This window comes from Periplaneta americana, chromosome 1, assembly GCF_040183065.1.
Source record: "Periplaneta americana isolate PAMFEO1 chromosome 1, P.americana_PAMFEO1_priV1, whole genome shotgun sequence".
In the NCBI taxonomy this organism is placed as follows: Eukaryota; Metazoa; Arthropoda; class Insecta; order Blattodea; family Blattidae; genus Periplaneta; species Periplaneta americana.
Window position 1 is genome coordinate 212,708,087 of NC_091117.1, and position 16,005 is coordinate 212,724,091.

The window sequence follows — 16,005 nt, forward strand, 5'->3', positions numbered from 1 at the left end:
TTAGGTCTAAACTAACTACAATGAAACCTCTCCTTACGGACACTCCTCATATACGGACAGATTTTTATGTCCCAACTGAAATGATATAGAAATAATGATAAATTTAACTCTCGCTTATGGACACTCTCAGACACGGATAGCTGTTTCACAGTCTCAAAGCTTGCCTTACCTCCTGACTGCGGACAGAACTTGGTTTTGAAGACATAATGTGTTATAAAAATGGAAAATTTAGTACAGAAATTCCTTAACATGAAACATAACATAAGGGTCTCGTAGGCTACCACTAGCCCAGCCAGCTACCCCTTGTTAGCTGGAAGTGGATAGATAAACAAAGTCATAAATTTTAACCTGTCTGATGGGTCCAAGGTTTCCGCGATCTTGAAATTGTATTCAACACATGATATGGTTAATAGGATTATTCTCTTCACTTCAATCAGTTGTTCTGTTTCGAGAGAGATGGCACCTGAACGTAAAGGTTAAGTTGAAAACTGTAAATTACAGTACTGTATCTGTAGACCTAGAATAAAATTGCATGGCACAGCTGCATTTTCGTTTTTTCGGTCTTATCTACTGTAGTTCAAAGTTGCAAAGAATTTACTGTAGTACTGTAGACTGTATTTATAATTAAACTACAGTAAAACATTTCATTTAAAGCGTGAAGGGATACATAATGCATATTATAAATTTACTGTTAGATTGGTGAGCCTCCCTCCCAGTAAAGGACACCTCCCAGATGTGGACAGATTGTTATATTCCTTCGATGTCCGTAAATGAGAGGTTTCACTGTATAGCACATATTTTTTTTTCTGTAACACTGGTACTAATATACACTGTAAAACTTCATTTATACGTTTTTATGGCGGTCTGAAGAAAAAAACAACGCATAACTGAAATGACATTTAATAATATCTGAAGTAGCATTTCAAGACTATATGCAGAGAACTAGTTAATCCTTAACTGGTATCATGAAGTCTGTGAGACAGCATGTCAATTTTACTATGCACTTACTCAAGATAAAACATAGTGAGGGACGTGCGACTTTCACAGCGCAGAACCAATACTCCAACTGGAAGGTACATAAACGAAGGAAGCCAAATAAGCCTTGTAGGAGGAGGGATTTCAGTGAAAAAGTTTGGAGCCATCTCACAGACGTCATGACACCAGTAAAGGGTTAAGCCACTTTGGTAAAATTTTCACAGGAATAAATTTAGAACTTCTCAGTTAAGCCATCTTTGAGACTATATATTTTCTAAATTATAGACATCAGCTCAAAGAATTTGAGTGACCACAAGGGTCCTGAATGCAATAAACATGTACAATATAATGTGATGTGAAAAGAGAGTTAATTGTTTAAGGCAAACATAAGTGGATTAATTGAAATAGAGATGATAATGTAATATTTGAAGAGAATCCTTGATAATATTTATAAGCACAGACATTACATAATCAAAAGGAATGTGAAGTTCCTTAAGATAATTCCATGTGAATTTGGAAATAGAACCTTTACTGCCAAACAGCAAACCAATGACAGACCATTGTTTAAGAGGGACGTTCTACTTTTGAGAAAGATAAGGCAGACAAGGTTCATATATGGACTTCTTCTCAATATCAACTTCAGTGGCCTGATTTAGGTTTCTTTCGAAACGGATAGTAGGGTCAAGAAAAGAGCCCTTTTTAAGCGTCCGTTAATAGCAGTAATGTCTGCCCGTCTGAAAGAACCATCTGATGATACACAATGTACTTCCTCATGAATCTCCCAATTTAAAGTTTTTAACGATGTCGCCAAAGCATGTCGTACACGATGATGTCTAGCATTGATCAGCAGCTCGCCTTTAGGACATTGTCCAAGCATATTAGGCCCACTCAAATTTATAACACACATTCTTCAAGAATGTAAGATTATTTGTAGAAAATCTTAGTTGCTGAGAGCCAAAGCTGGCTGATATATTATTATCATCCCACTCATTGGCTTGACAGCATGCACTGTGAGTTTTGATTGTTGCTCGTGGCTGTGCTGCCAATAATGTATCAGATAATTGGCTGATTATTGTTTGGGACTGCAAGACTCCTCATGCAGTAAGTTCGGTGTTGGAACACAAGATTTTCATTATATGAAGGGTTTAATAGGAAACATGTTTCAGATGAAAGCTTTTTTTTTTTTTTTTTCCCCGCGTAAAATCAGAAATATCGAATAAAGTCCACAAACATCGCAGCAGTACGATCGGTGCCAGCTTGTTCCTTTCAAGATCAAAAGTGTCGTCATCCAGGATGCAGCGAAGTAGAAACCCTTGGGCATGTTTTGGGTTATTACCCTAAAGGAGAACTACTGAGGAACAATTGCCACCATAAAGCGAGAAGCTCCATCACAACCACTCTTCGGAAGGCAAAGTGGGAGGTTTACGAAGAAGTGCACTGCTTGGCTGAGAATGGGTCAACGAGAGGAGCAGACATTATAGCCATCGATCGCTGGAATCAAAGAAGCCTCATTCTTGACCCCACTGTCCATTTTGAGAAGGATGATCAACAAGCCAATAACGTTAACGATGAAAAGAAGTCTATTTACAACCCATGTATTCCTCACTTCAGTGAGAGATACAAAATGATTAATACATGGGAAGTGAAAGGACTTCTTTTGGCGCTAGGGGAACTTCATTTAAGTTAACCAAAATGTGCCTTGAGGAAAGCAAGAGAGCCATACTGCCTGTGTCTCACTTCCTGAGCTGTTTCTTTGCGGGGCGAGAAGGAGAGGGGGAGAGTGGGAGGTCTTGGGTACCGCATGTGCCTACTACCCTACGTTCAACACATCGGCCTTTTCAGGATTGCTTTCGTCAGCTATGGAGCAAGATCAGCCATGGACAAGCGAATGTATAGGCTGTCCCCTCACAAAACAAACTATGTCCTACTCATCAATTCCTGTAACTAAACACTAATACCAGTAGTAGACCACAATCTCTACTAGAGATTATCGACCTAATCATGATTACTGTTATGTGTACACATCCGTAAACTCTTTCCTCTATGGCAGTGTTTCTCAGACTTTTTCCACCTCAAAACCCCTTTTAACCTAAAGGGTAACTGCAGAATCCTTGTAATATTTATTATTATTTAATAATTAACAGACAAGTGAAAGCTAGTATCTCAATAATTCTGTTCAGTGAGACGAATGTATTTGCTTTGTAAGCCTGCAATCTGGTTTTGCGGCGGAAATTTGTAGTTTCATTTCTCCTGTACTGCATTTTGTCTTTTCGGTATTTTGTTTTAGTGAACACATACGCAGAGAATCCAGTGATGAAAGTGATAAGTATTATTTTCTGTTTTAGATGTTCACTAAACATATTATTATTACGCATATTATTGGAATATTATTATTATGCATATTCTTGGATTATTATTATTATTATTATTATTATTATTATTATTATTATTATTATTATCGGTGGTTTCATGTTGTTATTGATTCATATTTTCGTAACATTTATATATTTTTGTAATAATCATGAAGTATAAAATAGCCACCAGAGTAGCCCAGTCGGCTAAGGAGCATGCCTATCTAGCTAGAGTTGCGCTCGGGCGCGGGTTCGATTCCTGCTTGGGCTGATTACGTGGTTGGATTTTTTCCGAGGTTTTCCCCAACCGTAAGCCGAATGTCAGGTAATCTCTCCAAATACTATTTCACTATCACCAATCCCATTTTTGCAAAATAACCTAGTAGTTGATACAATGTCGTTAAATAATCAAGCTAAAAAAAGTGTAAAATAAAACTTTAAATCATAAGGACTCACAGAACCCCGGAACATACTTTGAGAAATGCTGCTCTATGGTAATTCAGCAGTTGTCCAGACTGAACAAAGAGTGGCCTAGTGTGTACATACATTTTAGGAAATCGCCATCAGAGATAATAGCGATAGTGGTAACCACGATTAGAGTATCCAATATTATGAATAGTAAAGAACCCTGCAATGGCATAGGATAATGTTTTCGGAACATGTAATATGCTGCCGTGCTGCACGCTGCAGCTGCCATGACGGTCCAAGCAGATGTAAGAGGCGTGGTTATAAGAACTAGGGAGCTCTCAGCTCAGGACGTGAGACAGGGACAGTAGATGTCACTGCTAAGTGCAGATTTTACCTTAGGGATTGAGGCAGCCTCCTCCACGTTGAATGCGCTCTCTCTCTCTCTCTCTCTCTCCACCCACCTCCTCTCCCTCTTCCCCTCTCTCTTTCCCTTCTTAAAACATATGATATTCTTTTCCTGTACATGTGATGTAATTCTAACAAAATTTATTAATTGTTATCAATAATAATTTATTGTATCATGCACTTCACTGGCACGAGCAACGAAAGGCTTGCCAACAACATTCAGATTATTTATGGAATCCAAAGGTGTTTGGTAAAAGCAGCAAGATGAAGATGGGCTGGGCATGTGGCACGGATGCAGCCGCTGTCTTCGTATTCAGACACCTGATGATAAGAACTGAAGTCATTAGAGACTTCTTAGGAATGTTTTGGTTGTCCTTTTCTTTTATTATCCCATCGCCTCTATTTTTCTTCTATTTATCTTCTCTATTTTGTTGTGTATTTTCCCTGTATATTCTTCTCTATTTTTCCTCCATTTTGCCCCTTTATTTTCTCCTTGATTTTCCCTCTATTTTTCCCCGTATTTCCCTTTCTCTTTCTCCTCTTATCCCCTCTATTTTCGCCTGTATTTTGTCCTTTTTTTCTTGTCTATTATGGCCTCTATTTCCCCTGTATATTCTTCTCTATTTTCCCCTCTATATTTTCCTGTATTTTTTCTTTGTTTTCCCTCTACTTTCTCTCCATTTTCTCCTCTGTTACCCTTCTATTTTCCCTCTATTATCGCTGTATTTTCTCTTATATTATCTCCTCTATTTTGTTTCTAGTTTCTTTTTTCTCTTCTAATTTCTGCTCTATTATTCGTACTGTATATTTTATCCTGTATTGTTCCTCTATTTTCTTCTTTATTTCCTGTCTTTTTTACCTTCTATTTTCGCCTGTATTATTCATCTATTTTGTTTTATAATTTTCCTCCATTTTGCCTTTATTTTTTTCTGTAGTTATTCCTCTATTTTCTTTTCTATTTTCTCTATTTGTCCTGTGTTATCTCTCTATTACCTCTCTCGAGGGAATAATAGAGGAGAAGATAGAGGGAAAATAGAGGAGCAAATTGGGGAGGAAATAGAAAGAATATAGAGGAGAAGATGAAGAGAAAACAGAGTAAGTAAAGAGAAAAGATGGCAAATAGGGGGAAAATAGAGGAAAGAATAAACGGAAAAATAGAAGGGAAAATAGAGGTATTAATAGAGGAGATAACTGAGAAAATAGAGCGGTTAATAGTGCAAAGGGTAGAGAGAAGGTAGAGGAAAAAATAGAAAATATGGGGAATATAGAGGAAAAATAGAGAAGAAGAAAAAGGGGGGAATGGAGGGATAATAGAGAGAAATTTGAGGGCATAAAAGTGGCAAAATAGAGGGTTAATAGAGAAAAAGTAGAGGGGGATAATAGATGGAAAATACAGGAGACAATAAAAGAGAAAATAGAGGGGATAATAGATTGAAGGTAGATAAGAATTTGGACGGGGAAATAAAGAACATAGAGGAGAAAGTAGAGGGAAAATAGATGGGAGAATACAGGAACAATAGAGGGGAAAATAGAAGAGAAAACAAGGGGAATATTAAGGGAAAAATAGAGTTTAATAGAGAGGGTAATAGAGGGAATATACAAGAGGAAATAGAGAAGATAAAGGCGAAAATAGAGGAAAAAGGGAAACAAATAGAAGGAAAAATAGAGGGGGTAATAGAGGATAAAATAGGGAGAAAGGAGAGGATACATTAGATCAAAATAGAAAGAAAACAGAGGGACAGTGGAGGGGAAAATATAGTGGAATATTGAGGAGAATGTAGAAAGGAAAGTAGATAGAAAATACAGGATAAAATGGAGGGAAAATAGAGGAATAATGAAGTAGAAAATAGTAGGGGTAATAGGTATAAAAAGGAGGAGAAAGTTCTGAGAACGTCACAGACTCACTGTCCTAAGAGATAAGAGTACTGACTCTATCACGTGATAGAAACACAGTCTACTATGCCCTTCTGGGATGATGCCCTTGAAAAAAATAGGACAATTTAATATAATTAGGCTATCTACTATTCCACTTATATGTTTATTGAAATTCTTGCTTATCAGGTTTCAAAGAGGAATGTGTGTACCAAAATAAATAAAAATTAAATAATAGAGATGAATGTAATATAGTTTTAAAAAGAAGTGATTGCGAGATAAGAGAAACAATAACATTATTAACATTAGTGCTTTACGTTCAAGGTTGGTAGCACTAAAGTGCTGCCATGTTTGATTATTTGGTACCTCATCATATGTTGTTTCGACTATAACACGCTCACTCAGATCAACTGTTTGTAATGTTGGTGATTTGATTAAAATTGCTGTTGGTACCTCTTGTTCGATCAGCTGTAGAAATTTCACTGGACCAGCTGTTTATGAAGTTTCGGGGCATGTTCACAACAGCGTTTGTAAGAAGTAAGAGTGATTGTGACTGATATACTGATATTTATGTAACATGGATGACTTAGATGACAAATTTTGTTATGTATATAGTTCTTCGCTGGAGACAAGAATACAAATTAAAATGTAAGGATTTCATTTTGCATGATCTTAAAATAAGCATTGTGATAAATACTCGAAAGTCAGTGACATGCACTTGTAAACAAACTAATGTTTTCTTAACTTTCTTACAAGTTTTCTCCATCTGTGAAAATCCTTCGATGAGTAATGTTTCAAATTTGTTGTGTCGATCTCTGTTTCATAAACTATAAGACGATTGCCTTCAGTCTTGAGTTTTCTGTGAGCCCAGTTTTCTTACCCGTGTTAACAGTTGATTTGAGGGTTTTAATTGTTACAGCTCATTAAGCGAATTTACAATAAACATGATTAGATTGGAGTGGTAGAAAGGGAAAGTACAAAATTGAATTTCCCTTATTTGTTGCTAAAATTTAGATACCGTCACAATTGGTGATGGGTGTAGGCATACAGCATAAAAAATACGTTATTGCTAACATACAAGTCAAGTAGTGTGGTAAGTTAAATAAATTATTTATTCAAGGTAGAGCATCCATCCGCCACTGTAAACGAATATTGCACACTTTTATCACTGCCAATGTGGTGCTCTAAATTTTGAATACATTTATCACAACACAACACATTTCAGTTTTTGTTGCACTACTCATACTGTATATGGAATTATCACTACATTAACACACTGATTATTGCCCAAAACATACACTTATGAAATTAAATATAATTATGTAATACAGCTCTCCCAGTGATCATATCCAATTTACACTATTCTATACTATAAATTCTAGTCATTTTCAAGGTATTTCAGCGATTTCCTCTAGTGCCAACTGTATAACTAACTTTAATCAATTATTTTATGATGATGCAATAATTTATGATTATATTATGTGAAGATTACGTAATAGCCACCTGGGTAGTATTGGGTTTGGCGAGCTGGAATCGTCTTATGAGACTTAAGCATGGAGGTAATTTTGGAGGACGACCATCCCACGCTTTTCGAACTTTTTTTTTCTTTTCGCAAACGACGATTTTATACTCGATTTGCAAAAGGTAATAGGCTATAAAAATTTCGGAAACACATAATTTCGACTGCAACCAAACATACTTATCACAACCTAACCTAACCTTACCTTAACTAACTCTAACTCAAGCTAAACTAAGCTAACCTAACCGAAAGTAACCTAGCTTAGTTCAGCTTGGGTTAGGGGTGGGTAAGGTCAGTTTAGGTTGTGATGGGTTATGTTAGATTACAGTCTGACCAATTACGACGCCAGCAGTTCATTTCTTGATAGTGCCCAGTGCTAACAAGTTGTGGTCTGAGTATATAGATTATTGTCTGACAAAGTAAATGTTTAAAATATGAAATAGTTTTACTTATCGGCAAACGATACGGTAATTTGTTAGAAAACGTTTGTCAATATAACGGATATCAGTGACATAATCGAGGATTAGTGACAGGTTAGGTTTGTTAAGGATTTTTGGTATGCCTTGTATAGGCTATATACGTTTTTAGTGAATGAATGTGAATGAATGAATGAATGTTAGCCATGATGTCCCATGTTGGGCACAGGCCTCCTGTGATGGGGTTAGAACCCCCTCGACAGGGATGGCTCAAGTGTACTCGCTTGGTGAGCCAATCCAGGCGAGCTTGTTGTGTATACTACTTTTGTGACATGGTTAATAACCCTGTTCAACTTTAACTAGTCTCAGCACTGTTCTTCGTTCATTTTTTTTCTTGCATTACACACATTATACTGACACTGGCACTTTGACGAACACTGATTGCTATTTACACTATTTACCTGACACTTTCTCAACACTGACTTTACTATTTACAAAACTTATCTTACACTTTCACTAATACTGACTTTACTATTTACAATATCTTAACACTGATTACGTTATCTATTTACAGTGACCTTCCCTAGTTCTTTCCACAAAACTCTGTTTTTTGCTGGCCTCGACCATTGTTTCCCCACCTCTTTGGTAAACATGTCAGACCATCTGAGCCGTGGTCTTCCCTGTCCTCTCTTTCCGATGTAGGGGTCCCATCGTGACTGTATGGGTCCATCTCGTCTGACGTAGTCTCGCCACATGTCCCCCCAGGTCCACTTCGTTGCCGTGGCTCGTTCTGCTGCGTCAGTAGTGTTCATCGGTCTTTGTAGTGTTTCGTTTGTCATTCTGTCTCGTAGCGTGGTGCCCAGTATTTTTCTTTGCAGATTCCTCTGACATGTTTGTATACTTGAGCATTGTCTCTCAGACAATGTCCAAGTTTGGCAGCCGTATAGCAAAACTGGGATTATACATGTCTCTAGTGCCTCGAACTTGAGATCGCGGTTTATTGACTTGTCCGTCCATATGAACTTCAGGCTCCAGAATGCCTTCCATGCCAATGAAATTCTTCTATTGATCTCTTTGTGGTTTCTTTGTGAGAAGGTAACAAGTTGACCCAAATACACAAATTCAGAGACATACTGCAATTCTGTGTCACCTACTCTGATTGGGATCTCCTGTGCGTTTGTCATCACTTTTGTTTTAGTGTTGTTCATGGTCAGTCCAATGTAAGTACTTTTGATATTTAGTTCCTCAATCATGTTTTGCAGTTCTGCTGCAGAGTCAGCGAATAACGTTTTTATTGGCATATCAAAAGCCTGAACAAACCAAACCAAACCTAACCCGTCACTGACCCTCGATGTCCACCATGTTGATCAACGATTCATTTTCCATTTGCTCACGTTAGACGCGAAACATATATAAATTAAAATTTCCAGTTTATGCATAGTGATAATACTGAGTGAACAGTATAGAGCAGAACAGATTTCACGGCCTCGCGTGGCCTTGAGTCCCCCCCACCTCCGAGCGCATAGCCTGCCGGCCGTGAAACCTGTTCTGCTCTATACTGTTCACCCAGTAGAAGGTTTTTGAAATGCTAAACAGAAATTATAAGCTAAAAGAATGTGTAGGCTAAATTGCGTTGGAAGTAAGTGTTCTCATACGTTTGTTTTAGCTGCACTCTTACTGTTTGTGTGAAATGAGGAGGAGAAAGGAATAGCCTCCATACTGTAGGTCAACTTTGAAAGGGCATTAGCCCACCAAAGCCTCTTAGCTAGCACCACCTTTGTCTCTATCCCGCTCTTTGAACATTGCATGAAAATGTAAATAAAATTTAATTTATTATATTATTATATTACATATTTAATACACATATACTGGGTGTTCAGTTCCAAGTGTGTCATGGCTCACTGTATGCCGTCATGTGGCTAGTCGATGAGCCTAGAGAATTCAATCTTCCTACACTTCCACAGAGGTGTATTACTTATATGCCAGAGAAGTTGCCTAGCAAGTACGGCATTCATTCAGAAGAGTATTTACCGATATGTACGGTAACGCCGGTAGTGGCAGGAATGTGAACTGTTTCGAAACATGTACTGAGGTGAGTTTTTTCTTACTGTCGGGATATGGGAGAGGGTTAAGACGATTACTTACGTACAGTATTTGTTGACATTAATTTCGACGGTCAACATGGACACGGAGCATTTGATTTGTGTTGTGGAATGTTGCCGTACGCAACCGATGATAACAAATACCCTGTTTACGACTTGGCCGCGCAAAACACAGTTCGAAAGAGGTTATGGTAGCACACAGACTTTACAGACCGCCATCTGTTGCTACGATGTTCAAGTTATACCGTACACGTTCTCAAGTTCAGATTGAATGTCTTGATTAATAGGCAACTTCTTTAACACAAAAGCTGAAACTCGCTTCAAATCGCTGACTCATCAACAGTGACGTCATGACACACTTTGAAATGAACACCCAGTATATATTGTATTGTATTTATTTACATTCCATGGTATCCGTACATTGCTTCACAGCTAGAATATGGAGCATGTCAAAAGAATCTTAATAATACTACAAAGTCTCAATTATAATCACAGTTTAGTTGAAATATATAGGCTTTTTTTTATTTTATTGGGTTATTTTACTATGCTGTATCAACATTTAGGTTATTTAGCGTCTGAATGAAATGAAGGTGATAATGCCGGTGAAATTAGTCCAGGGTCCAGCACCGAAAGTTACCCAGCATTTGCTCGTATTGGGTTGAGGGAAAACCCCGGAAAAAACCTCAACCAGGTAACTTGCCCCGACCAGGATTCGAACCCGGGCCACCTGGTTTCGCGGCCAGATGTGCTGACCGAAAATATATAGGCTACAGAAGAGTTTTACAATAAGGCCCACAACACAAGGGGTTAATATCAATACTTAATACAAGACAGAAATATTCATGCAGCATTGTTGAATGTTAGAAATTCACCTACAGAATGGAAGGCGTGAGAAATTAGGTACTTCTTTAATTTGGCCCTAAATAATCTTGTTTTGAGTTTGATCTTTTATATCCACAGGGAGGTTATTAAAAATTTTTACTGCAATATAACACACTCCTTTTTGATAGCGTGATAGATTTACCAGTGGAGTATGAATTTTTTTTTACGAGTATTTATGCTATGAACTGTTGAATTAGTTACTGTACAAAGTTTTCACGATTATATACAAGGAAGTTTAAGAATGAAAAAATATATACTGACAAGTCATGGGCATTAAATAGTCCTACACAATTTCCTAGATTTAGCATCTACTATTATTGTAATTACTCTTTCTTGTAGGAATGTACTGTTATCTGTAGAATTTCCTCAGAATACTATTCCAAAACTCATTAGGTACTGAGTGGAAGTATGCAAAGTATATTATTTTTAAGGTATTGATATTTACTGTCTCTTGCATAGATCTAATAGCAAAACATGCTGAATTTAGTTTGAGGATAATTCTTTAACATGATTTTTCCAATTTAATATATTATCAATTTGTAAACGGAGAAATTTGGTTGTTGTTTGTATTAGGGACTTATCGATAATTACTGCTGTTATCTTTCAACAGAGGAACACTAGAAGGCAAACGGCAGAAACCAGAGTATGACAAGCTTCTTTCTGATCCTATGCTGAAATTTTCTGGGCTATACCAGGATGGTTATGCCGATTTGATGGTAGTATGTCAAATATTTGCAGATGGTCGACCAATAGCTCTACCAGTTTCAACATCTTACAAGGCCTTCACAACACGATGGAAGTAAGTATCATGAGTTAATTCAATTGATAGTTAGAGGAGGTGAATGAATTGGGTGCTTTTGGCATCGTGTCATATATTATGGATCTATCATTTATTGACCATAAATTTCCATATATAAAGCGTGGTTCAGACGTTGGGTGTTTCTGTGATGGATTCTAAGGTGGCTGCGCTGATGGGTAGTCTGCGTGGTCACTTGCTGGAAGTAATGCGCTCTGGTGGCTCCTTGGATGGCTAGCTTGACGGATTTCGAAGGTATACTTGTTTTTTTGAAAGATGGGACATGACAGGAGTGTTGCGATCGGAAAAACAACTGAATGTCACATAGCATGGTAGGCCTGTTGCTATGGTAACAACGGTTGAGTTGCCAAACCTACAATTCGCACATGACGAGTGCTTAATAGCTCTCTTGGCGAAATTTATTGTGCACACAATGTTAGCATTGACACGTTTCGTCTTTGATTCTCTGTCGATTTTGTATTGTTTTCTTACCTTCGCGTCAATTGTCAATGAATCTTTTAACGTCAGCCATCTTAACGAGAATTGCTAGCTTCCATCAGCTGGCAGCGTGGTCGTCCATATTGGCAACATGGCACTGTAGTTCCAAGCTCGGCCGCTTGACTGTCATGTCCCATCTTTAAAAAAAAAACAAATATAGGTTTCTTGCTATCAACGAGCTAGAAGTAGAATACTTCTAGCTCGTTGCTTGCTATTTTTCGTGATGGTTTGCAGGCTGAAACCAAAGATGATGATATAATATCACCATTGAGACCATGTCGCCATGTTCGTTGTTTTCCAACTAAACCTGTTTTTTTTCTATATTCTTTAGTTTCTAAGGAAGAACAATTAAATATCGGACTTCAGCTGTTTTGCACTTATGGCTTAATTACTTTATTACGACATTTACTACTGTTAATGTAGGACTTTAGTTGTCTTCCACTCACGGTTTAGTTTCTTTTTGACCATGAGTGTTGGCAACAGATGAAACAGCAGATGATTTTCCAATTTGAACTGTGAAAAGAGTCAGCTCCGTGTGAACAACTACCATCACCGTAGGCAACACGGGAGCCAGCCAGTGAGCACGCAGGGCAGCCATCAGCGCAGCCACCTTGGAATCCATCACAGAAACTAGCACCGTCTGAACCAGGCTTAGAGCGTATTTCGAATCTCACCGGTGAGCAATCCGATGGCATCATGGTGTTCCGAATTCCACCGATGATGTCATTGATGCTCCACCGGTGCCGCACCAGTGCCATCAACTTGCAGAGGTGGTGGCAGTCTCCATCAGCTGCCATCAGTGAATCTGATTGGTTCTTGTATAGGGCTGGAATTAGCAGACGAATGACATCGTGCACTGTTGTGTCATGGCGGTGTGTTCTGCTGTATTGTTTGTAATGAGCACAACGTAAAAACAATATGTTAATGGCTTATGAGCAAACATGTCAACGGACCCATTATTACTACCGGTTCAAGAAATAAATTGTTTATGCTATCTTTTCTTTGAAAGAGATGGGAGTACGAAATTTCGCAAAATTTTGCTGGCGTAACACAGACAACAACTTGTACAGTCGCCATGACAGCCATCGATCCTTCCAGCAGTTTTGTTCCTTATTTTGCTGCAATGTGACGTCATTGATGCCACCGGACTGGTGAGATTTGGAATACGCTGTTAAGTATTGGTTTCGTGAAGAATAATTCAGATACAGTATCTAATTTCGTAGGGCCAAGATCCCCCCCCCCCCATTTCATACCCACGGGATCCGAATGTGTGAATCCTATAGATTCTAAAAACAGCTAAAAGGAGTTAAGAGCTTAAAAGAGGTTAATTTGTACTTTCCAGAGAGAGAGAAAAAGTTGGCATTACAAAATAAATCCATTCATTCTAATATATAGGGTGAACCATAAGTGAATGGGTTATTTATGAAAGTGCCTAAGTCTTGAATACTAAATTGTTAGCAATTTAAGAAAAAATGCTTACAGGCCGAAATTTTGAAATTAAGACTGAAATAAAGATTGTATCATAAATTTCTACTAAGCATTAGAGTGTGAAACTTAGTCCTCTTCATATCTAAATCGATGTATCTACACCCAAAGAGCAGTATTACATTACAAACCCATTTTCACAAAATAATGACTTAGGCCCTTTCATAAATAACCCATTCAAGTAATGTCATTAATTTCAGGAGATTATTCTTCAAGGTATTTGAAACAAAAAAACTGTAATATGATTTTGCTCCTTTTTACTACTTTTCCGAGATAAAAATAGTTTTGCTGTGAAACATTTCATAGCGTGTTTTGGGAAAGCCATTGATTTAATTTCCAATATGCTCAGTCAGTTTAAGAGAGCAGTGTATTATGATAATGAATGTTTGAAAGGATTTTCAGAATGTAAAGTTTCATTTATTCGATACACCCCAACTCTGGCTACTAAAAACAGGCATCTATAATGAACACCGATCAAAATACCCCTCATTTCTCGTGAAAAACAACAACTGAATATACTACAGTGGACTATAGTGGACTTTATGTTGTCGGCAAACAGCTGGATACATTAAGAAGATTGATTGATTTCATTTATTCGAATTAAATTTCTGCACATATAGAGGACAAAACTGAAAAAACTGAAATGCTCTTCAGGATAGAAAACACACCGCTTCTCTTTCATTCATCAAAACTCATTTTGCTGACTTTTCTGCTACCATTGAATACCTGGAAGGTGCATCTCTTCCACTAAATGAAGCAATTAACATTACTGAAGGAGTTTCAAATAAGAAAATACCAGGGGTCGTGGGCAATGTCTCTCTTCAAAGCTCTCTAAAATTCTTGAATGACTTAAAGACACTGATATATAAGCTTTGCCTCATACCTTAACCTAGTTTGCTACACAGTCACTTGAACACTTTGGAACTTACTTTACCTCGAGACCAGTTTGAGTATTCCTCATTGTAAAAAGTGGGCATATGTTGATTTAGCTAGTCCATGACAGCAACCTTTAATTCATTTTCAGTGCATTCTGGACAGTCTCAGAAAATTAAATGGTCTATGCTTCTCTCTACTGGAGACATTCATAATTCACACTCACAGAATCGGTCCTGCCATTCCATAAAAAGCTTTTAAGATTTCTTCTTAGATTTATGTCATGTTTATACAAACATACTTACCGGCAGGGGGGGCTCGTCCATAAGAGCTGCGGAGCTGCAGCACTCCCTGCTTTGACAGGAAAATAAAAATAATATTTATTTTAATTTTTAGAAGAATTGTTACAGCTTTTATTGGTAAATTGCTTTTTATTTCATCTGGCCGGGAATATGTACTATTATCTTATGCATAATCTTTTTGTGCGTCGACTGTATTGGAATTGACACTGCATTCAAAGTCGTCCTGGGATCTGCAGGGTGGTCAGCTCATAGAGAGTGTGTCTTGCATGGTCAGGGGGTAGAGAAGTGAAGGGAAGCAGAGGGAAACTGCTGCTGTTTAAAACTCATATCTCGCTGCAGTGGTTTGCAGAGCCAGGCCACAAGGGATCTTTCCTCTCCTCCCACACTGCTATTGTAATGATACGTCAAATGGATTCTCTATTCCCTTGAAACTTAATGACAAAATTTTTATTTTCTTTTCACATGCTTAACGAGTTAATATAACGAAATTAATATTTTTTGCCTTATTATTACGTATATATCCAGCCTCCAGCAGAACCTAATATTTGCCTTAAATCAAAATGATTGCACGAGTAGAATCCTTTTGATATAGCACGTAAAATACGAAAGAGACTTCTTTTCCAGTTTTAGAATATTGTTGACTATCAGTGTATTTGAGTGTTGCTTTGGTGTGACATCTTAGTACCGTAACTTAACCAGTGCAAATTTGCAAGCATGAGTGTGTGTGAATTACGGAATATTAATTTTATTTTTCTCAACTTTCCCTTGCGGAGAATATTAATGTAATGAAGTGAAATTAAAAGGTCGTCCGTTACCCGACTTAAATCTTACTTAATCTTCATCCATCCGAAATAGTGCATATATGTAAGGAAGTATAACAATGAAATTTACGCTAAGCATTTGTGGTTACGTGGATGTGAACAAAAAAAATCTGTATTTTGTTTTCCTTGCCTCCTCTTCAGTGGTGATGCTGCATGGATTAGGAGTGGTGTGACAGATTTAGGACATTTGCTCCTAAAAAGCAAAATGCACGAATCTTCGCAGTCTCACCTGAAAAATGTTGTTTCATTGGCTTTGTTACGCAACTCATACTGCTGTGCAATTAAGTGAAACAAACACAA

The 16,005-nt window shown here is 37.6% G+C and overlaps 1 protein-coding gene across 2 annotated transcripts in view; it reads left to right on the forward strand.

Annotated features, from left to right (window-relative positions):
• The first annotated feature begins 6,412 nt into the window (after window positions 1–6,412).
• Pi3K59F (phosphatidylinositol 3-kinase 59F) overlaps window positions 6,413–16,005 on the forward strand; it is a 50,161-nt gene continuing 40,568 nt past the window's right edge. Inside the window, exons 1-2 of one of the 2 annotated variants that reach the window (XM_069837951.1) lie at window positions 6,413–6,659; window positions 11,541–11,729. In XM_069837951.1, coding sequence (XP_069694052.1) covers window positions 6,589–6,659; window positions 11,541–11,729 — 260 coding nt within the window. In that variant the 5' untranslated portion in view covers window positions 6,413–6,588. The remainder of the gene's footprint in view (window positions 6,660–11,540; window positions 11,730–16,005) is intronic. The other variant, XM_069837945.1, reaches the window with a different exon arrangement.